At 42.4% G+C, this 25,409-nt stretch overlaps 1 protein-coding gene across 2 annotated transcripts in view; it reads right to left on the bottom strand.

Moving 5' to 3' along the window:
* The window catches only part of SCARA5 (scavenger receptor class A member 5), a 143,085-nt gene that overhangs the window by 102,297 nt on the left and 15,379 nt on the right, over positions 1–25,409 (bottom strand). For both annotated transcript variants that reach the window (XM_036751622.1, XM_036751623.1), the window contains exon 3: positions 15,016–15,141. In XM_036751622.1, coding sequence (XP_036607517.1) covers positions 15,016–15,141 — 126 coding nt within the window. The remainder of the gene's footprint in view (positions 1–15,015; positions 15,142–25,409) is intronic.

The following is a 25,409-nucleotide window of genomic DNA, read 5'->3' as shown; positions in this document are numbered from 1 at the left end:
TCCAGCCTACCTTTCCAGGCTTATTATACATTACTACCCTTTGTGCTTTCTATTATCCAGCCAAATTGGCTACTTAGCTATTCCTCAGACAAGGCATTCCCTCTTTTATCTCTGTGTCTTTGCACAGGCTGAACTCTGTGCCTGGAATGCAGCCCTCCTCTCTTTTACCTCTAAGAATCTCTAGTCTCCTTCCAGGCTCAGCTTAAAAGATACTTTATACAATAGACCTTCGAGATCTCCCCCTATCACCTTGTGTTTACTTTGCATCTATTTTGTGTCTACTTATCAGTGTTTTCCTCAATAAAGTGGAAGCTCCTTGCACTCATTTTTCTCACTGTATCCGCAGGGCCTAGTACAGTACCTGGCACATGGCATATGTTTAATGATACCGATTGATTGATGTGGAAGATGAGGCGAAGATAGATCTATTCCTAGAGAGTGACTCATTGGTCTAATCATCCAAAGCATACTTTCTAGGGCTTAGTGGGGCTTTGAAGGCCATTCTTCTAGAACTGCATAGAGGAATTTATTTGTACCCAAATAAATGCAGTTAGCATCTCATTCTTCCTCTCCCTATTTCTGCCAATTCAATTAAACATTTTTTAAGCCCATGCTATTTACAAAAAAAAAAAGTCCAAAAAATGACACAATCTCTACCCTCAAGGAGTTTACAATCTAATGGAAGGAGTTAAAATTCTATAATAAACATAGGCTCAAGATCAATGTGATGTTTTCAAGTACGATATTTAGAAGACCAAAACACAAGCAGTTCCAATAAGTAATAGGGGAAGACAGCTAATTAAAGAGGACAGTATACATAAGGATTTCATCCACAAACATATATGTTCATGTGAATATATATGTATATGTGTGTATATATATGGGGGGCGGTGTATACAAATGAGTGTCATAGTCCTATAGTGGCAATATAGTGATAGAAACCCTGAAACTCAAAATGATCTGAGGCTTGTGATACATGCTAAAAACATTGATGGTTTGGTTAGTTATGTTGGGGGTAAGAGAAAGGTCAAAAAAAGGAATCAGACCACTCACTGCTTGGAGCTAACTGGACCATGATGGATAATCGAGAGAGCAGAACCCAATTTACTTTTGTTTTCTCTGCTGAGAATGCTCTTACTATGACAAAGAGAAAACAAAAATGGTGAGCGAGCACTTGAACCCAAAGAAAAATGAGGAGATGGTAAGATCACACTTAGCTACCCTCAATGAGTCCAGATCACCAGGTCTGGTGAACTATATCCCAAGTGCTGAAAGAATAGGCAGACATAATTTCTGAGTTACTGGAGAGACAGTGTGGTGAAGTGGATAGGGTATTGTGCTTGAAGTTAGGAAAGGCCTGGGTTCAAATCCTGTGTGATCCTGGGCAAGTCATCTGTCCTGTCTGTGCTTTAGTTTCCTCATCTATAAAATTAGGGGAGGTGGGGCTGGACATGATGGCCTTTAAGGTCCCCTCCCAGCCTTGAATCTTTGATCCTATGATCTCTAGAGAATGTGGGAAAGACTACAGGATTGGAATCAAGTAAATGTTGCCCCAATTTTCAAAAAGGAGAAAAGAATAAAAGCTTTAAACTAAAGCACAGTTAACTTGACATCGATTCCTAGCAAAGTCCTAGAATACATTATAGAATAGAGAATTTGGGGGGACTCAGAAAGGGAGGGAAGCAAGAATCACCAGGAGCCAGCATGGATTTATCAAGGCCCACTTCATTTCCTGTTTTTTTTTAACCGTTACTAGCCTACTAAGTCAGAGGAATGTCAAAGATATAGTACGTCTGGATTTCAGCTAAGCAATCTGTCATGCTCTCCTGTTGGACAAGATATAGGAACAGGCACTAGATGCCTGTGTGGTGAGGGGGATTCAGAAATGAAGAGTGGCTTAATATCATCTTGGAGGGCGCTCTCTAGAAGAGAGCACCAGGGAGCTCTCCTCGGCCCTGCCCTGTTTATCAGAGATCTGGATGAAAGCATAGAGAGCACCCTTACCAGAATTGCAGATGACCCAGAGCTGGGAGGGATAAATCATGCAATGGATGCCTATCAGGATCCCCAAAGATTTCTACGAATTAGAATGATGAGACGAATCTAATGAAACACAACTGAATATGATGAAATGTAAAATGCCACACTTGGGTTCCAGATAAGCGCAAGGAAAACAAATACCAGGATTGAGGATGGGCATGAGACAACAATTCATAATAATAGCTACATTTCTCTAGCACGTTAAAGTTTACAAAATATTTTACACACTTTAACTCATTTGACTCTCACAACAACCCTGGGAGGGTTACATTTTACAGATGAGGAAACCGAGGCAAACAGAGGTAAGTGTCTGTGGCGGGATTTGAACTCAGGCTTCCCTGATTTCAGGTCCTGTGCTCAATTCACTATACCTCCTAGAAGCTTCCAGTTCATGTCAAAAAGATCCAGGGGTTTTAGTGGACTTTGAACTCTGTATGAGTCAAAAGAGTGCCACAGCTGCCAAGAAAATATTGTAATTTTGTTGTTGTTCAGTTATTTCAGTCGTGTCTGACTCTCCATGACCCCGTTTGGGCTTTTCTTGGCAAAGATACTGAAGTGGCTTGCCATTTTCTTCTCTGGCTCATTTTGTAGATAAGGAAACTAAGGCAAACAAGGTTAAATGACTTTCCCAGGGTCACACAGACAGTACATATTGGAGGCCAAATTTGAACTCAAGAAATGAATTTTCCTAACTCCAGGCCTGGTCCTCTATCCACTGCGCCACCTAGCGGCAGCTATTGTAGTTTCAGGTCGCATTAAAAAATTTACAGGCACGGTATTCAGCACGAAGATGAAGATAACACCCCATGTATCCTGCCCTGACTAGGTCACATCTAGAGCATTATGTTTCCCTCTGGAAGGACACTAATATGCTGGGAGAACATCAGAGGGGGACAATCAGGATAGTGAAAGGATTGCAAAGTATGTTATAAGAGGATTGGACAGGGAACTTGGAGATGTTTATCCTGGAGTAGAGAAGACAGGGAGATAAAAGAGTTTTCTTCAGATATTGGAAGGCTTGTCACACAGGAGACTTGCTCTGAATGGCCCAGGAGGGCAGATGTGAAAGCAATGGCTGGGAATTCCTGAGAGGAAGATTTCAACTCAAGAGGAAGTGAAACTTCCCAGTTAGAGCTGCTCAAAAAGGTATTTAGGTGGTGCAGTGGATAGAGGGCTGGGCCTGGAGTCAGGAAGACCTGAGTTCAAATCCAGCCTCAGATATTTCCTAGCTATGTGACCCTGGACAAGTCACTTAATCCTGCCTGCCTCAGTTTCCTTATCTGTAAAATGAGTTGGAGAAGGAAATGGCAGACTACTCTAGTATCTTCACCAAGGAAACCCCAAATGAGGTCACAAAGAATCGGACATGACTGAAAAATGACTGAAAAACCACAAAAAGTGGAATGGACTAAGGGGGAAAAGGGGGGACAGACTCACTCAGTGAGTTGCCAAGCACTTACTAAGCACTTACTGTGTGCCAGTGAAAGATTGCATAATTTGACTTTGGAGGAGGCTGGATCGTCCCTTGTCAGGAGCACTACAGAGGAGAGGAGGACTCTTCTTAAGATCTTGGTTGGACTAGATGACCTCTCAAGTCCCCTCCAACTCAGAGATTCTTTGATTTTATGAAACATAGTAGAAGGAATCCTGGGTTCAGAATCTAAATTCCTGGGCTTGAATCTGAGCTCTGCAATTGACTTCCTGAGTAATGCTGAGCAAGTCATTTGAATTCTCTGGGTCTCAGTTTCCTCAGCTGTAAAATGAGCCAAGCCCCTGGAAAAGCAGTGAAAACATATGACAGAGTATCCCCATGACATCCTCCTAGATAACAAAAGGGCTGGATGATAATATCGTTGGGCATATTCACCAGTGGCTGAGCAGCCCAAAGAGTGATAAATGGCTCTGGGGCCACGCTGAAGGAAGGTCTCCAGTGGTAAACCACAGGGCTCTGCCCTTGCTTCTGTCAGATTTTACTTTTTTTTTTTTTAATCGGTGATTTGAATGGAGACATAGAAAAGCATGCTTTAAACATTTCCGGAATGCAAGAAAGGAAAAATTGCTAGAAGAGAGAAGGTAGGGATTCAAAAGTATGTCAGCAAGCTGGAACATGGGGCAGAAAACCACCAAGATAAAATTTAATAGGGAACTTTCATTAAAGTCCAATAAATCAATTGTAGAAATAAAGGGTTGGGGAGACCTGGCTTTGAAAGATGTTTAAATGTGTCAACAGTGTGATGGAACTCCTTTAAAGAACCGCGTCAATAGAAGGATAATATTTTGATCATAGAAAGTAGCAATCCCAGGGAGTCTTGTATTGGTCAGACCAAATCTGGAATGCTGTGTTCAGTTCAGAATATTCCATTTTAAGAGGCACACTGGCAAACTGGAGACTATACAGAAGAAGGTGGCCAGGATGGCAGTGAGTCAAGAAGCTCATGACTTTAGGAGAGAAGCCATCAATAAACTAGAATGTTTAGTCTGATAAAGAAAAGACAAAATGGGTCTTCATATATTTCTTCAGATCATGGATTGAGAAATACAAGGGACCTCAGAGACTATCTAGTCAACCCTCCTCTCTTTTTATAGCTGAGGAAACTGGAAATGAAGTGATTTACCCGATGGTAAAACGAAGGTCACATGTCTAGGAAGTGATAGGGGTGGGGATGGAACCCAGGTCCTCTGATTCTGTAGCTACTGATCCTTCCACTGAACCAGGCTGCTTCCCTTTATGGATAAGGGATGTCCCAAAAGTTTTAGTGCCTTTTTCAGCTATTAAGGCTTAAAAAGGTACTCAGACTTCGGGGTTATCCTGTGTTTAAAGGTTAGGAGGGAGAGAAGCTATTTTGCATTGATATAGGAAAAGGCAGAACAAGGAATGATGAGTGAAACATAGGGGAGCAGAATTTTTTACTCAGCTTAAGAAATAGTGATTGGAGTTATCTGAAAATGGAATGGACTGCCTTGTAAAATTGAGAGCTTCTCCCACCTGTCAGAGATGCTATCACTCACCTACTCTAATGGCTCCCTATTACCTTTAGGATTAAACATAGACTCCCCTGTTTGACTTTTAAAGCCTCTCACTACCTGGCATTGAATCTTGTTATTTATTACTTCTCTTTCCTCCTTGATGTCCCCAACATACCACACTTTTCCTGCCACTGTGTTTTTGTCTTGGCTGTGCCTCATGCCTGGAATGCACTCTCTTCTTACCTCCACCTTTTAGAATCTTTAATTTCCTTCAAAACTCAGCTCAAGGGCCATCTTCCATATGGAACCTTTCCCAGTGCCCCCAGCTCCTAGTGCCCACCCTCCCTAACTATGTTCTGTTTATTTTGTGTGCATATATGATGTGTGTATACGTACATACATACATGTGCATACATACATATGTGTGTATACGCACATACACATGTTTTCTCCCCTGACAGAATATAAGCTCCTTGAGGACTGTCTCTCTTTCATTTTTCTCTTTTTTCTCTCAGCACCTATCATAGTGAGCACAAAGTAGGACCTTAATAATTGCTTTTTGATTGATGGAAGGATGGGGTGAGAGGTTGGACAATAAGATCATTAAAGTTCCTTTCTAGTGCCCTGGGGCTGGGACCAGCACCATAGGATTTTCTATTTTGTTTTGTTTTGTTTTGTTTTATAGCTACAATATTGGACAAATTGCCCTTGTTCCTGGCTCAGTGAGATAACTCTCTGTCATGATAAATCCATTATCTGTCCAAAGAAAAGTTCCTAGGCTTCCCAGGTCCGTTTATTAGAAACATATGAAACATGAAAGTCTTCCCTGACTGCCCAAGAACAGTCCTCTGTCCTTATTCAATGAGTCACTGAGTAAGCAGGAATTAGGCAGGGATCTGTCCTGGCTCTGTGACCCTAAGCGAGTCACTCAGCCAGACACAATCTAGCTAGACTAGACTAGAAGCTATAAGAGAGCAAAGAGAATGTCAGCTAAAACTTGTGTCTCTCCAAGCTCCTAACTTAGTGTTCTGCATGTACTAGGTATTACTCAAATCTACTTCTGCCATGGAAAAAAATAATTTATTATTGTTTCAACGTTGGTAAAAACTCTCTGCGCTCCAGTTTTGTTTTTGTTGGTTGGGTGGGGGCATGGCAGTGCAGCTGAGCACAGAGCATACAGGTGGTGCTATGGATGAAGCCCTGGGCCTGGAGACAAGAAGGCTCATCTTCCTGAGTTCAAATGTGGCCTCAGACACTAGCAGTGTGACCTTGGGCAAGTCACTTGCCCCTGTTTGCCTCAGTTTCCTCATCTGTCAAATGAGCTAGAGAAGGAAATGGCAAGCTAGTCAGTATCTGCCAAGAAAACTTCAAATGCAGTCATGAAGAGTCAGACGCTACTGAAAACAACTGAACAACTAAGCTGAGCATAACTAAATGTCCATTTGCCAACAGTGCTTTGCAGAATCATAGATTCTGGGCACTGAAAGAACCCAAAGGCAGCCGTCTCCTATAAGCTCCTGGTTTTGCCCAGAAGGAAGCATGGGTTCAGACATATGGAGCGATTTTCCCAAAGTCACACAGCATAGCCAGGGTTAGAACCCAGATATCCTGATTCTCTGCCAAAGGCTTTTCCAATGATGCCACATTGGTTTTGTTGCCGAGAAAACTTAGGGGAGAATAGCCCGACAGACTCAAGGCCACTCTCCTTTCCGCTATTAGCCTTACCTGAAAGAAGACCCCTTGTGGCCATACCTTGTTTTTTTCTATTTGTATCCTCTTTGTATCCACAATGCTTAATGCCTAATGAGTGCCTGAGAAATGCTTTTTCCATACATAGATTCATTCATTCATGTGAATTCACTTATTTATTCATGTTATTTAGACCAATTTTATCTAAATTTGAACTCAACATCTCTTCTCCCAATCTACCCCAACCTTTCTGCAAACTGTGTTTTTCTCTGTACGTTCCTATTTCTGCCAGTTATCTAGGTTGGATACGTACACGGTGTCCCAAAAGTCTTCGTTTAATAAGCTAAGCTTGGTAAGTTTAAGACTGCACTAAGACTTTTGGGACACCCCGAATTACTTTGCTTCTTTGTTCTAGAACTGTCAATGACTCTCCAGTTCTTATGTGTTAAAGTCTAAGCTGCTAGTCTGGCCTTCAAAAGTTTTCTCACCAGGGGCAGCTAGGTGGCGCAGTGAGTATAGCACCAGTCCTGGAATCGGGAGGACCTGAGTTCAAATTCAACCTCAGACACTTGACACATTTATTACTAGCTGTGTGACCTTGGGCAAGTCACTTAACCCCAATTGCCCTGAAAAGAAAAAAAAACTTAAAAAAAGTTTTCTCACCTACAAAATTAGTGCATTAGATTCAATGGCTTATGAGATTCCTTCCCCTCTAGATCGAGGAAGCTATGATTTCCATAATCTGGCTTCTGCCTGCCTTTTCAGCTTTCTCTCCTATCACTTCATTACATTCCCTGGACCACCACCAAATCCATCCTTTGCAAAGGCCATACCCACTCTGCCCCATTCAATGTTCTCCTTTCTCCCCTCTGCTTCTTAGAATGTCCACCTCCATTCATGACCAAGCACAAACACCATTTCCTGCAGGAGACCTTTTCTCCTCCTCCTCTTCCTCCTCCTCCTCCTCCTCCTCCTCCTCCTCCTCCTCCTCCTCCTCCAGGTTGAGAGCATTCCTACCCTCCTTCTGCCAAAACAAAACAAACAAAAACCATAATTTCATATGGCATTCCACCGAAGTCTTAGTGCAGTCTTAAATGCATAGCTTAAAGCCACACTAGGACTTTGGGGACACCCTATACAGAATTTGGATGTATTTTATGTTTACTTGCCTGTGTGATAGGCCACATGTCATTGTGGACAGAGAGATGAGCCAGGAGCCAGGAAGACCTGGCTCGTCTTGCAATTCCTAATTTTGGCATATCCTGGCTGTGTGACCCTAAGCAAATCACTCAGCCTGTCAGTACTTGAATAAAAAGTGCAGACCTGCATTGATTTCCTCATCCAGGAATTCTGCAGACCAGTGAAATCATAGATTTAGTATCCACTTAACTGTTGTTTCCCCCAAGTAGAATGTAAGCCTCTTGAGGATAGGCACACACCCCCACCCCACTCCTATCTTTGTATACCTACCACTAGAAAAAAGCTCGTCACACAAAAAGTCACATTACAAATGATGGTCAAATTGAATTAAACAAACCTTCTGGTTCAGTCAAAGAGTGGGACCTATTGGCTGTTCCATGAACACACCATGGGCATTCTGACCATTGTACCTTTGCTCGGATCATTCTCTTTGCCTGGAATGCTCTTTCCTCTTCTCTGTTTATTTAAGTTCTGTCCAGTTTGGTTCCTCCTCTTCCAGAAGGCCTTCCCCGACTACTCTAGCCCTCCTTTGAACTGCTTTCTAAACCATTTACCACTTTCTTAGTATTTACTTTATCCTCCCTTTCCTAGTCATTTATCTTGGTGTACATCCCGACTTCCCACCTAGACAACAAGCCTCTTCAGGACAGGTAACAGCTCTTATATGAAATGAACTCAAAAGTCCCTCACTCTCCTCGTTACCCTTCTCTAGGCACTCCACAGTCTGTCAGTGTCCTGAAATTGCATTCCAGGTGATTCTTTTCCTAGTCTGGTAGGTCCCAGAAGCCCCCTTGCTAGAAGGTTACTCTCTCTCTCTCTCTCTCTCTCTCTCTCTCTCTCTCTCTGTCTCTCTCTCGGAGGGATTCCGGGTTAAGTCATTTGTCCAGGACCACACAGCTAGTCAGTGTCTGAAACCAGATTTGAGCTCAGGTCCTCCTGACTCCAGGGCCAGTGCACCACCTAGTTCCCCCTGTATACCTCTCTCATAGCATCGTACTTATAGTTGTATGCATTTCATATCTATTAGCTGGTTCAAACAGAGCAAAGATAGCTAGGGGAGGTGATGGGGGCGGGAATGTAACATTCCACATTGGCAAGGATGTGGAGAAATAGGGATGCTCCCCCACTGTAAGTGGAGTTGGGAAATGGTGTTATTGTGGCTCTCACTCTCCAACATCTCTTAGGACAGAGACAGAACAATCACAGTATATCTGGTTGGTCTTGTCATCCCTGACTTACCTGAAAACAGACAGCCCACCCATAGCTTTACCAAACATAGCCACAATTCACAAGACTGCAGGGCAGAAAAAGCAGTCACCCCACACTACTCCCCTGGCTGTCTACATCAGCACACTGGGGAAACTTTCCAGTCATGTGTTCTTCCCAAGCTCTGAAGGGGGTTACCTGGCTCTGACACTCTTCTATAAAAAACAAGCATGCTTAAAGGCAATGGCCTATGGAGAGGACACTGGACTTGGAGAGCTAGCTGTGTAATGCTAGGCAAATCATTCAACTTCTCTGTACCTTGATTTCCTTACATTAAAAATTGGGAGGGAGGCCACAATGACCTCTTAGGGCTCTTCCAGCTCCATATCTTTGCTCTTAGGTTATAGGCAGCCTAATTATTCACAGGCAGCCTAACATCCCCTTCTTATATATCCCCACTACCACTACTCCCAATGTATTTCACCTGACTCCAAAATTTTTGTAGATTTTTTTTCCCCTAAATTACACTGCCGATAGATATGATCTTTTTGGAAAGCAATCTGGCAATATATAATAAGAATTCTAAAACTGATCCTATCCTCTGCTCCTGGGAGCAGAACTATAGCCTAACAATGCTTTTTAAAAGAGAAGGGAGGAGGAAAGACCCATCTATATAAAAAAATGCATAATCCTATTATTTCTAATAGCAAAAAGCCCTGGAAAATACCGCCCAATGTTCAATGATTGGGGAAGGGCTGGACAAATGCAATCTTTTAATGGGGTAGAAACACTCTTGGGGATAAAAAGAACATGTAAAGAACACAAAGAAATACAGAAAGACAAATAGTGATACAGAATGAAGAAAGCAATCAGAACAGCACATACATGGATGGTGACCATATTAATAAATGGCCACAAAGTCAAAGTACATGGATGGAAATAAGAAGGTAGAAGAGGACCTAAAAGCAAATCCAATTTAATAGTTACTATTTTGTTAAAATTTACATCCCTTCCCCTTGTTTTAACAAATTGTAAATAGTTTGGAATTCACAGTTTTATGTGTAATTTTATTTTGTTTGTCTTATTCTCCTTGTCTAGGTTTTTTTAAAAAAAAGTTTAATTCATATCTTTTGTTTTTATAGCAGTCAGTTCCCAATATGCTACTTACTCATCCTCCCCTTGCTTCTCTGGCACCGCCCCCCTCCCCTACACACACACAGAGAACACTCCCTTATAACAAAGAAAAACAATGAAGTCAACCCAACCAGCATAGGGACCATAGCAGTCACCATATGAAACATTCTGTACCCCTAGTCTCGCTCCTGCCTTCCCTCTATTAAGAGCATCTAGGGACCTCAGACTAACCTCCTCATTTTACAGATGAGGAAACTGAGGCACAGGGAGGCTAAGTGACCTGCCCAAGGTCACAAAGATAGTAAATGTCAACCCTAGGATTTGAACCCAGGTCCTTTGACTCTAGAGTAAGTGCTTCTCCCACTCTAAGGTGGTCTGTTTCATCATCTGTCCTCTGGAACCAAGACTGGTTATGGCATTTAAGAATCTGAATTCTCTTGCCTTGTTGTTTTATTTTCATTTATACTGTTGTCCTGGCTGGTTTTTGTTGAGGGTTGGATGGGATAGGGACAGAACCTAGACCTGTAACTCCACCTATGCAGGGAAATAATCATTGAGGAAAAACTGATATCATTTATATTCTATGTAACTTGAGGTCTTAGAATATTGCCTATAGCTCTGACAAGATAAATGACTTTCCTAGGGTCACGTGACCAGTATGTGCTCATCAACTTTTCAACCTCCATTTAAGGAGATGGGGACAGGACAGACATCTCAGACATTTCCTCATTTCCTACCTGGAAGCATTTATTTTGGACTTTTTTGACCTCTATACAGTGACTCCTTGCCAGGCACCCTTCCCCCCCCCAGCCCTTTTCAGTTCTCTTTTGTGTGTTTCCCCCCATTAGATTGTAAGCTCCCTGAGGCAGGAACTGTCTTTCATTTTTTAATTTGTATCCCCAGTGTTTAGCACAGTGCCTGGCACATAGGAGATGCTTAATAAATGTTTCCTGACTATTGATTGACTATATATGGATGAGTATGTATGTCAGGACTTGAACCCAAGTCTTTCTGGCTTCCAAGCTGGCTCTCTATCCACTTTACCATACTGCTTTCTTGTTAAAATAATTATAAAGATAAAGGAGATGCCCATCAGTTGGGGAATGGATTAACAAATTGTGGTACTTGAATGTACAATGAATGTGAACAATACAGAGAAGCATGGGAAGGCTTATAAGAAGTGATGCAAAGGAAATTAAGCAGAACCAGGAAAAGAATATACAATACACAGTGACTATGACAATATAGTGTTAAGGACATCAACAACAGAATACTGGGTCATATAATGACTAGGTTTGGCTTAAAAAAGAGACGAGAAAATGTATTACCCTATCTTCTTTGAAGACAAGAGGGACTGTAGATATAGAATATAGATATATGTTGTTGGACTCAGTTGATGTGTTGGCTAGTTTCATTGAACTCTTTGTAAAAATTCTTTTTCACAAGGGATAGCTGGGGAGAGGGAAGGTAGATGGCTCTATTTGGAAATGAAGGTGATGTAAAAACAAAAAAATCAATAAAGCATTTTTAAAATCTTGTTTTAAAAAAACTGAGGGATTATAGCACTATAACTTGGTTTCTCTGCTGGCCCGAGACACTTTCCAAACCTTATGAAAATTTGTTATGGTCATGGCAGCCAAGCCCACAAAAACCGAGACCCTCTTTCTGTCTGGGCGGCCCAAGAGTACATTCAAATCATCCGCTTGCTTGACTTGGCCCACCACAGATCTCTCCTTGGACACCATCCCTCAGGCTGAGGGATGACTCACCAGTGTGCTGCCTTTGTTAGTGTTGGATTCTGACCAGGTTAATGGTTGGTGGTACAGACACCACCCCACGGCAGGCACTCAACATTGCATGTGTGAAATCTCAGCATCCCCATTATCTGTGGCCAAGGGAAGATCTCTACCTAGAGAGAAGTGAGCCGGCTTACGTGAAGAACTGCCTGGCTATTTGTTCCAATGTTTAGCTGGAAGAGTCGCTGGCCTTGAGTCCCCAGAACCATCTTAACCTCCAGATTCCTACCCCAAGGCTAACTTGAGGACCCCACCCTCAGTACACCAACTCAGTTGTGCCTGGCTAGAAGCCATGCTCTAACTAACCACACCCTTCTCTAGAAGGTTTCACCCCTTTAGACAAGCTGGGGCCATGCCTGGGCCTCCTGTAGTGTGGTTTTGTGGGATCATAGACTCTCAGCTGGACAGGACTTCAGAGGTCATCTTGGTTCAACTCCCTCACTTCACAGATGAGGAAACTGAGGCTGAAATGGGTTACTTTGCTGCCTTGTCTCACATCACACAAGTAGATGACTCATTCAGAGCCAAAATTCATAACCTGTTTCGTTCCAGGTTTTCTGACTCTAAATCCTTCCACTGAGATATATGCATGCCTCCACTGAGGAAGATGAAGTTTGAGAATACTGTCCCTTGGACAGGGAGAGGGGCAGGGAGAGATATCATGTGTACCTTTGTGTTCTTAAAAGGATATAAACTCCTTACTGGCAGCTGGGTGACTGAATGAATGGAGTGCTGCTTTTGGAGTCAGGAATACCCGAGTTCAAATCCTTCCTCAGGCTCTTACTAGTTGTGTGACCCTGAGGAAGTCACTTAATCTTGCTTAGCCTCAGTGTCCTCCTCGATAAAATGGGAATAATAAAGGACTCACCTCACAGGACTGTTGTGAGAGTCAAGTGAGATAGCATATATATTACTTTGCAAACTTTAAAGTGCTTCATTAGTTGTTTTGGACTCTGTAAGAGCAGAGACTTTTATCTCTTTTACTCCCAGAACCCAGGTGAGTGTCTGGTACATTGTAAGTGCTAAATAAATGCCTACTGAATTTAATTGAGTTGTTGTCTATGGCTTGGAAGAATGTGGCACTAATTAGCCAGGGTCATGGGTTTAATCCCATGATACAGGAGAAAGCTTGCCCTGCTCCAGAGCCTCTAAACCCAACCATCCACCTTGCCATCACATACCATTAGTCACAAGGAGGAATGGTTTTTAAAAAGTGTGGATGGATGACTTTAAACTCATGCTTTTGACCAGAAAAACAATAAAGTGTGGACCCATTTTCACAACGTAGGTCATTTTCACATATGAAGAGTGAAGATCTTTTCTTGAGATATAACAAGGTAGGGTGGAAAGAACATTGAACTCAGACTTCAATCCCACCCCTGACATTAGCCATGTGACCATGGGTAAATCATTTAACCTGTCTCAGCCTCAGTTTACTCAGTTGTAAAAGAGGGATGATAATAATAGCACCTACCCACAGGGTCATTATGGGGATCAAATGAGAAAATATATATAAAGTATTTTGCAGATATGCTATGAAATGTTAAGCATCATCAGTTGTCAAAATTACAACTAAATTTGTTTGCAAATTATGTTTGAAAAAAAATCACTAGGCTCTAGCAATCATAGCATCAAGCCAATAAACACTCATTAAGTGTCTAATACGTGCCAGGCACTCTGCGGGGCACTGGAGATACAAAAACAAAAATGAATTGACAGTGAAACAAACCTCTCTCCTCTCAGCAACAAGATGGCGGACCACAGGTGCTGAGTGAACATGGATTGTCAGACAGGGTCAATGTGATGGTTTGTGTTTCTTTGTTCCGAGAGAAGTTTCTTTAAGGGTAAGGGAGTATAATTCACTAGCAAGTGACAGCAGTGTTTAAAAAAGAAAAAGGATCAATAAAATAGTTAACTTCTTGTTTTTGGTTTTTTTTTTTAATCACAAGGCTAGGAGTGGGAGGACCAAGGCTCTAGTTTTGATATCATCATTTATTAGCTTAATCACTTAACAATCTGGTAGACTTGGGCTTCCTTCAAGAGTCTTTTTTTAAATTTATGGTAATCATTTTGTATATTGTTCTGATGATGCTGTTTAAAAAATGAGTATTATCGCTGCCTCTTGTTTTTATATCACAGTCATTTCTGGAAATTCCCAACTTTCATGCTACCCGCCTCTCTCCACACTGAATCATCCCTTGTAATCAGAAAGAAAGACCCAATTAAGTAAAAACAGCAGACACAGTGACCATATTTGACAATATGTATGACATCGTGTCCTAGGTGACTCCCATCTCTTTATCATGAGGAAAGAGGTATATCTCATTATCTGTTCTCTACAACCATTCTTGGTTTTTCAGTTATTCAAAGTTGGGCTTCCTTTCCATTTTCATTTAAGTTGCTATTGTTTCTACGTATATGGTTCTTTTGGCTTTGCTTACTTCACTCTGGATCAATTCATACAAATCTTCCTAGGTTTGTGAAAGCATTTTGAAAACTGTAAAGTAAGGGAGTACTCTAAAGCTAAGCTGCAGTTGCTGATTTTGTTTTGGGGGTTTGTTTATTTGGGGTTTTTTTGCAAATGGAGAAACTAAGTCACAGGGAAGTCAAGTGGATTGCATTGGGGCCACAGAATGATGAAGGAAAAATATAGCAGTAGGAGTCCACTGAAATGTGAGTTCTGTAAGGATATTCTTTCAGTTTTGTCTTTGTGCCCCCAGCATCTACCAGAGTGTCTATAACATGGTAGCCATTCAATAAATATTTGCTGAATTGAAGTCATAGATGCCAGGTCCCCTGAGAGTCAATCAATCAACAAATGTTCATGAAGGGTCAGGTTCTAGGCTGGACTTTGGGAACACAAAGACAAAAATGAACCAATCCCTGCCCTAGGGGAGTTTACATTCTTTTGGTTACACTAATGTACTATCATAGCTGTGTCTCTTTGCCCTGAGGACCTACGGTGGCAAAGGTTTACTCTTACCTGCCAGGATGAAGATGCCCACAAGAATCAGGAAGACCAGAAGATAGAGGCCAACAACAGCATACTTCAACATGGACAAGGATCCAAGTTGGGCACAGCAATTCCCTCTCCTCTTACTACCAGGACCTAGAAAACAAGGTTAGGGGAAAGAAGACTGGGGTGAGGCAGAGATATGAAAACTCCATGAGCCTTGTTTCTTTTTTAAAAATGAATTTTTAACTTTCAAAATTTAACATCAGTTTCATATCCAAGCATATGCCTCCCCCTCTCCTCCACAGTGAGCCATCCCTCATAAAAAGAAAAGAAAAAAGTATTTCAGCAAAACTACCAATACATCAATGGCGTTTGATGGTATATGAATGTTCCATACCCATAATCCTCCAAATCTGCAAAGGAGGAGGATGATGTATTTTTTCATCTTTTCCATGAACCTCATGTCACACACACACCCACACACTCATGTACCCCCAAATACCCTTCTGACACATGCACACTACAACCATACTTCCATGATACCTATGCAGATTTATCTCTTTGTGAACAGTGACAAAATTATCAGCTAGCTCTCTCTCTCTCTCTCTCTCTCTCTCTCTCTCTCTCTCTCTCTCCCTTCCTCCCTCCCTACCCTCCCTTCCCCTTGCTTCCCTGACACACACATTTCTTATGCCAGTTCAAACAAAGCAAAAGACTTCAGTGAGCTTGGATCAGCCTTTACAAAGCCTCATTGTGCTGGTCTATCTGGAGAGAGGGGAAGTTTAGATTAGACTGAGAGGAAAACAACATCATTCTATCCTCTGCAAATTCCCATAGTCTCGCTAGCTTCCAAGAGGAAAAGTCGCAGAATCTTTAGAGTTGGCAGTGGCTTTAGTGAGACCCTCTTACTTTACAACTGAGGAGCCTGGCTCAGATACATTCAGTGACTTGCTCAAAGTCATGGAGCCAGTTAGTTGAAGAGACAGGCTAAGAAGCCAAGGTTCCTGCTCTCCAATCCAGGGCTCTTTCCATGGCCTCACTGTGCCAAGGAAGCTTCCTCTCCAGAGACTCAACCCACGTAGCTGGGATGTTGTCAACTTAGATATTCTGCAAAGCCTTGTTGATGTCCAATAAGTGTTAAAAAAAAAAAGTAATAATGGTGTGGCCATCTTCCCTTCATTGCAGAGGTGGGAGTCTATGGGGGTGGAATATGGTATATACTTTTAGATATGGTCAAAGTATTGGTTGGTTTTGTTGGACTGATTTCCTCCCCACCCCACCCCCCCAACTTTTTGTTCTTTAGTCTTAGTTACAAGGAATGGCTTACTGAGTAGGTGAGGGGGGATGGATGAATGTGGTATGACAACAAAGGGCATCAATAAAAGTAATTTTAAAAAACAATATTGGGAAAGGCAACATTTGAGTCATTGGATCTAGCTTCCAATCTTAGCTCTGCAACTTACTAGTTGTATGACCCTAAGCAAATCACTTAACCTCTCTGGGTGGGGCTCCTTTTTCTCATCTGTAAAGTGAAAGGGTTGGACTAGATCATCTCTGAGGTCTATTATAGCTCTGAGTCTGTGATCTGATGATTCCGGTCATTGGAAGGTTGGGGGTTGCCAGACTAACTCCTCCTCAGAAGCTACTCAACGTCCCCTAAGTATTTTGCTCACAGTTAGAAAAGCTGCCACTAGACGGATGGTGGTGACTTGGTTATGGTCTTGTAGTCTAAACAGGTCAGGGTTCCTATAGAATCAGTTAGTGAAGACATATAGAGCAGGTGTAATTATGTCTTTTTAAAAATAAAAAATAAAGCACTCAAACAGCCAAGCATTGTCATTATGGAATGTCATCAATAAATTAGTGTTTAAATAGGACCTAAACAGGATTTGTGGTTTGGAGCACTACACAATTATGACTTTCCTCCTTGTTACCAATTGCTGTTTGGTCTAACCGTGGTTTCTCCTTGAGGCTTGAGGAGAACACATCTTTCTAATTCACCCTGGGCTTTTCTGGGTGTCCCAGGTTTGTTGGGCATTTGTCCAAAACTCCAGGCCTTCTATCTGGCTTTGAACCAAAAAGCCTTGCAGACAGATTTTCTTCACTATTTGGCATTTAAAGTCCTTTACAAGCTAGCTCCACCCTACCTTTCCAGGCTTATTATACATCATTGTCCTTCATGCACTCCATGGTCCTGCCAAACTAGCCCTCTGGCAGTCCCTCACACGCAACATTCCATCTCCTCTCTCCCTGCCTTGGCCTGGATGGGCCTCCTTGTCTGGAATGTTCTCTCTCCTCCCTTCTGCCTGCTAGAATCCCTACTTCCAAACTCAGCTCCAGCGCACCTACCGTATGAGGCCTCCTTTCCTGACTCTCCTAACTACCGGTGCCTCACCCACGAAATGACCTCATATTTATTTTATGCAGCATTTCTACATACATATGCGTGTAACTGTTGTCTTCCTCAGTAGACTGCAGACTCCTTGAGGACAGAGATTCTTTGACATTTTGTCTTTTATCTGAGGACCTAGCATAATGTCTGTAACATAGTAGGCAACTATTGAATGCCTATTGACTGATTGGTCTTCCTGAAAGGCAGTATAGTCTAGTGTGGCGCTGTGCAGTAAGGCATAGATAGAGGTTTGTAGTGGTGTACAGTGGTGTGAAGTGGTATCTAGTAGTGCCAAGTGGTATATAGCGGTGGGTAGAGATATGCAGTGGTATGTGGGAGTGTGAAGTAGTACATAGTGCTGTAAAGTGGCACATAGTGGTGGGAAGTAGTATGTAGTGGTGTGAAGTATATAATAGTATAAAGTGGTATATGGTGATGTGAAGCGGTGTGTAGTAGTGTGAAGTGGTATGTAGTGGCATAAAGTGTGTGGTAGCGTGAAGTAATATATAGTAGTATGAAGTGTTATATGTTGGTATGTTGAAGTGCATAGTGGTGTGTAATAGTGTAGAGTGGTATATACTGGTGTGAAGTGGCATGTAGTAGTATGAAATGGTATGTCGTAGTATGGAGTGGAATATAGTGGTAGGAAGTGATATGTAGTGGTGTGAAGTAGTATATGTTGGTGTGTTGAAGTGTATAGTGGTGTGTAATAGTGTGGAGTGGTATATACTGGTGTGAAGTGGTATGTAGTAGTGTGAAATGGTATGTCGTAGTATGAAGTGGTATATACTGGTGTGAAGTGGTATGTAGTAGTGTGAAGTAGTATATGTTGGTGTGTTGAAGTGTATAGTGGTGTGTAATAGTGTAGAGTGGTATATACTGATGTGAAGTGGCATGTAGTGGTGTGAAGTAGTATATGGTGGTATGAAGTGCTGTACAGAATAGTGGAAAAATAATTTAACGTGGAGTCATGACAACTAGACTCAAATCCTGCTGTAGACACTCACTAGCTATGTGAGCCTCAGCAAGTCTTTCCCTGCCCTGCAGTCCCACATCTCTAATTGCCTTTTAGACATCTCAAACTGGATGCTCTGTAGACATCTGAAACTCAACATAGCCAATACTAAACTCATCTTTTTTCCAAAACTCACTTTTCTTCCTGACTTTCCTATTACTGTTGAAGGTACCACCACCCTCCCAGTCACATGGGCTTGCAACCCAGCTGTCCTCCTTGACTCTCCATGCCCTCCCATTCCCCCACCCCACTCCCAATCCGTGGCCAAGTCTTGTCTTTACTACCTTTACAGTATCTCCCCCTTCTCTCCTCTGACACTAACACCACATTGGTGTAAGCTCTAATCGCCTCATGCCTGGACTACTGCAATAGTCTGCTGGGTGGTCTTCCTGCCTCAGGTTCCTCCTCATTCCAGCCCATACTCCGCTGTATCAAAGGATTCTTTCTAAAATTCAGGTCTGACCATGTTTCCTCTTTACTCAATAAATTCCAGTGGCTCCCTATCACCTCCAGGATCAAATATAAAATTCTCTGTTTAGCATTCAAAGCCCTTCTCATTGTGGTGTGAAGTGGTATGTAGTAGTGAAAGGTGGCACATAGTGGTGGGAAGTTATGTGTAGTAGTGTGAAGTAGCAGATAATGGTGTTAGTAGTGCAAAGTTGTATATAATGGTGTGAAGTAGTGTGTAGTAGTATAAAGCGGCACATAATGGTGTGAAGTTATGTGTAGTAGTGTGAAGCAGCAGATAATGGTGTGAAGTGGTGTGTAGTAGTATGAAGTGGTATACAATGGTGTGAAGTGTTGTGTAGTACTCCTAACTCACCAGTATTCTTATGCCTTATTCTACCATCACACACACACACACACACACACACACACACACTTTTTGATCCAGCAACACTGGCCTCCTTATTGTTTCTTCAACAAGATTTCCCATCTGCCTACTCCGAATCCTCATGCCAAGAACGCTCTCCCTCCTCCTCTCTGCCTCCAGGCTTCCCCAGCTTTCTTCAAGCTTCAGCTAAAGTCCCACCTTCTGCAAGAAGCCTCTCCTAGTCCTCCTTAATTTTAGTGACTTCCCTCTGAGACAGCTCCCAGTTCATTCTGTACGTATCTCATCAGTATATGACTGCTTGCGTGCTGTCTTCTCCTTTAGCTGGTAAGCTCCTTGAGAGCAGAGATTGTGGGGTTTTTTCCCTTGTCTTTCTTTGTATCCCCAGTACTTAGCACAGTGCTTGGCACATAGTAAGCACTTAATAAACACTAGTTGAGTGACTGAATCACTTAAATTCACAAGTGGTTTTCCATTCTGTAAAGGGGGAATAATAAAAATTGTACCAAATATTACACAGGATGGTTGTGAGCAGAATCCTTTGTCAATCTTTGCTTTGCATCAATTCCAAGACACCTTTGTCTGCTTATAATAACAGCAAAAAAATTGCATTATCATTTCCACGTTCCTTACTTTCAACCCCTGCTTTCTCTCTCACTTTTCTAAGAGGCCAAGGGTTGCCTTGGGTATAGTACATATTCAAATACTCCTGGAATGAAAACTACTCTGTAATCATTTTATCTAGTCAGAACAGAGAGATTTTCCTGTCCCTCTGCTTGACTAGCTTGCTCCCAGCTTCCCTGGCTCTATTCTGTTAAATGCCAGCAAGATGTGATGGGAAGAGCACTGATGCTAGTCAACCTAGATGCCAACCTGGCTCCGCCACTAACTCACTGTGTGACCCTGAGTAAGTCATTTCATTATTTCTGGGCCTCGGAGATCCCTTCAAGGTCACAACGCTATCATTTAAGTCCTGATGTATGCTAGGGACACAAAGATGAACAGGACATAACTTTAAAAAAAATTAACAACCTCCTAAGACTCAGTTTCCTCATTTTTCAAATGGGCATAATACTTGTATTACCCACCTCATAGGGCTGTTGTGAAACCCAAATAAATGGGTGCTTTATTGCTTTATAAATCTGAACTATTATTATCTACACTTAATTGGTCCCCTTAACAAGCAGCATAATATATAGGATTAATCCTCCCTGGTTATATCCCTACATACATTGAAAACAACTTAAATGGTCTGCCATGAGGTTTTCAAGAAAATCTGTCCCCATGGACAGTTAAAAAAAAGGATAACATGAATTATCCTGGCAAGATGCTTAGGAATATGTGCGAGGAAGGCAGCCACACTACGGGAGAGAAGAGAAGTTAACACAGCTGCCAAGAAACAGGGACGGATTTTTTTTTCAGGTGGTAGCAATGCCTCCTTTGGAGAATGCAATGCAGATGAGATTTTCAAGCTGTTTACCATGGATGGAGGACTAATGGTAGCACATTATACTTGTGATCAGTGACAAGGCAACGCAATCAAAGTGGGTTCTAGGCTGGGTTTCAGCAGACCTGTTTCTAGCACTTATTCACAGTGTGGACTTGGGCAAGTCTGAGCCCTAGTTCCCTCATTTGCAAAAAGAAGATCAATATGCTTGAACAAACTACTTAATCTTGAGCAGCAAACTGAAGTGATGTGTCAGAGACCCAGACAGGAGCAGTTGAGGATGGTCACTAAATTCCTCTGTTCAGGCCCTCAGACAGACCACAGCACAGCCCATCACAGAAAATATGTAAGAGCATGCATCTATCCCAAAGGGCACATACCCAATAGCCACAGGTAAAGATGCTCGAGAGCTCTTGAACCCTCACCTATGCTCTTACACCCAAAGCTCTCAAGGTGTCTAATGATGGGTGTGCCACCCAAGCCAACCCAATGCCAATAGTTTTTTGAATCTTGACTCTTATTGACCTCGGACAAATCACCAGCTTGTTTGGTCCTTGGGTTTCTCATCTGTGAAATGAGGACATTAAACTAGATAACATCTAAGATTCCTTTCAGTCCCAAACCTACGATTCTATAACCCAAAGATACACTTTGGCTTCCCTAGTCAGAGGATGGGATCAATTCAGGTGTATGCCCAGCAATTGGGGCAGGGAGAGAGGAGGAAGTAGAAAGTAGATGGGAAGGGGCACAGTGAGAGCTGTAACATTTGTGTGTTCAGACCGTGGTCCATTGTTTGCTCTTAGGTCCCAATTTAGCTCATGCACTAAGTCTATAGCTATCTCCTGTCATTGGCACCAAGGCCAGTGGGCCAAGCTGCCTGGAAGCTCATCCTGTCTTTGCTATATACCTCCAACAACTCTAGGTGTAAAACCTCACACATGGTCCAGAGAAGCTGGTTGTAGGAGTGGCATGTGGTGGGGGCTGGTGGGGGGGGGAAGGAACTCTCTGCTTGGGAGGATGCCTTAGTTCTATAGTAGAGAAAGAGAAAGGGAGAGATGCCAATTGGTAAATCAAGAAGCCTTTGTTAAGTTCCTACTGTGAGCCAGGCAGGCACATGAGTGCTGGGGTACAAAGATAAAATTGAAATCATTCCTTCCTTTAAAGAACTTACAGTCTAGCTCGGAGAGACAGCCATGGATATATGTCTAGGTATATACAAACTAGAGACAAGGCTACTGGGGTTGGGGGAGGGCACTAGCAACTGTGGAGATCAGGAAAGGCCTCATATAGAAGCTGTCATTGGGCTGAATCTTGAAGGAAACTAGGGATTCTAAGGGACAGAGATAAGGAGGGTATGAATTCTAGGCATGGGGAACAGCCAGTACAACATTACTAAAATGAGAGATGACCCCCCCCCCAAGTCCAGCCAATATTTGATCCATTTTTATTAGAGAGAGGAGGCCCATGGATAACTTCTTTCCCATCAGTATATTAGCTAATCAAATAATTTGGACTATGTGTCAAGTCACCTTGGAAGATCCAGAGAGCCTGGTTCTGAGAGACTAAGATGTGACACAGATACATTTCCAATGAAAACATAAGAAGAAATTGGATGAATCAGTTCTGTGTGGCTTGGGGTAGCATGAATTCTGAGAGGACTCAGAAGATGGGGTGGCCAGGTGGACATCTGGGTGGAGGGGAGAGAATTTTAGGAGAAACATGCCTGAAATGGGGCAGGAAGTAGGAGCTAGAGATGAACCGTGAACAAGGTCACTGGGATCAGGCCTGAACAGATTGCTATAGTGGTAAGGAAAACCCAACCCCAGCTCAGAAAGCCTCTTCTTGCTGCCTCTTTCCTTCTTCTCCCATTTCTGAACTGGGCATGCCCCAGTCAGACAACATGGTAGTGTTGAGTGGATAGTGTCAGACTTCGAGTTAGGATGATCCAAGTTCAACTCCTGCTATGTGGCCCTGGCAAATCATTTAATTTCTGTCTGCTTTGGTTTCCTAAACTGAAAAATAAGGATAATTATGGCATCTATCTGAGAGGGTTGTTGTGAGGATTAGATGGTATAATATTTATAAAGGACTTTTCTTGCTTCTGAGGTGGAAATGTCCATGCTGAAAATTTAATAACTGGCCACTCAAACAGGTATGTGCTGGCTTCAGCACACTCCTTGGAATGGGTCTGCTGCACCTCCAAAATCAGCAAATGCTCCAAATCAGGCCTTGATTTAGTGTTTTGTTGATTGTCTAGACTTAAGAGAGTGATGGAGAAAATGAGAAAAATCCAGACTAAACTTTAAAAGTGTATCGTATGTTTTTGGGGAGCTCATTGTTAAACATTTATTAATGTACCCCTGAAATGGGGGTTTGTTGGCTGTCAACTGATCACTAACTGATAACGTTCCATCCTTGGTAACATGGACCAGGAAGCATCTAACATCATCCACCAGGTGATAGAGGGGTGTATCATGATCAAGTTGAGGGGACAAAAGGTTCAGTTGGCCCAGGTGAATACAGAGAGAAATGGAGCAGTGAGGAGGCAGGATGGTGTAATGGAAAGAACATTGACTCTGGAGTCAGAGGACCTGGGTTCAAATCCTACCACTGACACTATCTGTGTCAACCTAGTAAGTCACTCAGCCACTTTGATCCTCAGTGTCTTCATCTGTAAAATGAAAAGGTTGTACTAGGTGACATCTGAAATTTCAATTCTAAATCAATGATCCTTTAAGAAAGGAGGGGCAGTTAGGTGGCTCAGTGGTTAGAGCACCTGGCCTGGAATCAGGGAGACCTGAGTTCAAATCTGGCCTCAGACACTTACTAGCTGTGTGACCATGGGCAAGTCACTTAACCCTGTTTGCCTCAGTTTCCTCATCTGTAAAATGAGCTGAAGAAACAAATGGCAAACTACTCCAGTATCTTTGCCAAGAAAACCCCAAAGGAGATCTCAAAGAGTCGGAAGTGACTGAAAACAACTGAACAACAATAAGGATAAAGGGCATTTGTGAAAAAGTAATCAGGATAGAAACAGGATGGGGAACCCATAATAATGCTTAATCCAAGCAAACGGAGGAGGATCAAATGGAGGACACCTTCCTAGTTCTGGAGAACTTTCAGTGAGCAGAGGGAGGTAAGTGACCAGAAGATGGGTATCATCTCATCTCACTGATGATTGATCAGAGCTTCATTCTTTGCTGTCACCACTCAAGGGCAGAAAGAAAGGGAAAATTCCTTCACTCAGAGACCATGTCCCTAGAACTAAGCATTCTTTCATTTCTTTTTTCTAGGACCTTCTAGGGGGACAATAGAAGAACGGGTCAGTTTATGTACTTGAGGCCCAAATGGGGACAAACTTGAATCCTCCAGAGACCAAAATAAAGACCAAAGCCCAGAGCCTGATCTGCAACTTTCCAACAGAACTAGGGTGATGACTCCAAAACTGTAACCCCCCAAGTAAAGGTCAGAAGGCAAAGGGAAGGACGTGTAACATGAAAAGGAATGATAGAGTGGGTAACAACAGAAGGGGCAATAGACCTAGAAGGAATGATAGTTTAATATTCTAAGCAATTGTGGGGTTGTAATTGTGTCATACCTAGACTGTGTGTAGTTTGTCCCCCAAATCCCCTAACTTTGTAGTAGAGCTGATTTGTGCACTGAGCTGCCTGTGTATACTGGACTTAATGGATAGAGTAGGAGATCTGGGAGCAAGTAATGGAAAGAATTGATAGGGAATAACTCTACAATAAGGTCCAAGAGGTCACAGGTTGCAAAGTAAATATCTCTGTTTACTCACAGGGCTACCACGGAGCAATAAATTCTGAAAGGATGAACAAGGGAGTGAATGAACCAAAGTGAATGGTCTTTGAGTAGAAAAATCTTTCCCTCTCTTTTATCTTTTGGTTGGTGGTAGTAAAGATGGAGCCAAGACAGATGCTATGCTTCATCATGCCCCCTAATGTTCAACCACTACTCACATCCCCGTGTTCATTGAAAGTTCTGCTCAAAGCCCACCTTCTCCATGATGTCTTCCCAGAATAGGAGAATTGCAATTGTTCTCTAACATTCATCTATTCACCCCATGATCATCTTGGAATCTACCTTCTGACATCACCCTACTTCTCCCCCACCTAGACCAGAACCCTCAATTCTAGACCTGGAGCTGTACACCCTGCATCTACAGAAGGCATGCCCCCAGTCCCTGGAAAATTTAATCTACTAATCTTTGGAACTCCTGCTAGAAGCTCTACTTTCTTGATTTGTGACTGTGTGTGTATGTAAACTAGTCCCCTACATCTAGATGACTCTAGACTTCAGATCAGGGTTTACCTTCACATATAATTCAGCCATCCACCTAGGCCAACTGGCAATCTGCCTGCAGGCAAATATATCCCTTACCTCCCCAGCCCTCCACTCCCTTTTCCATCTCTTGCCCTGGGCCCAACAATCAAATCAATAGTACTTCCCCCTCTAGAGAGGACATTGTCAATTGCTTGTTTTATGCATCAACTCTGCACCATTCTTGGACTCTCCAGACCAAAGCTCTCTTCCCTGGCCTTCACTCTCCTATATGTGCTAACTTCTTTGGTAGAATATAAGCTCTTTGAGGATAGGGACTGTCTTTCTTTTTGTATTTGTATTTCCAGAACTTAGTATGGTACCTGGCACAATAGTAAATGCCTAATAAACACCTTTTTTCTTTTATTTATTCTAGCTGTAGAATAGATTAGGA

The sequence above is a fragment of the Trichosurus vulpecula genome, chromosome 3, assembly GCF_011100635.1.
Source record: "Trichosurus vulpecula isolate mTriVul1 chromosome 3, mTriVul1.pri, whole genome shotgun sequence".
NCBI classification, from domain to species: Eukaryota; Metazoa; Chordata; class Mammalia; order Diprotodontia; family Phalangeridae; genus Trichosurus; species Trichosurus vulpecula.
Note: the sequence above shows the minus strand (reverse complement) of the source record. Positions and strands in the feature narration are given on the sequence as shown.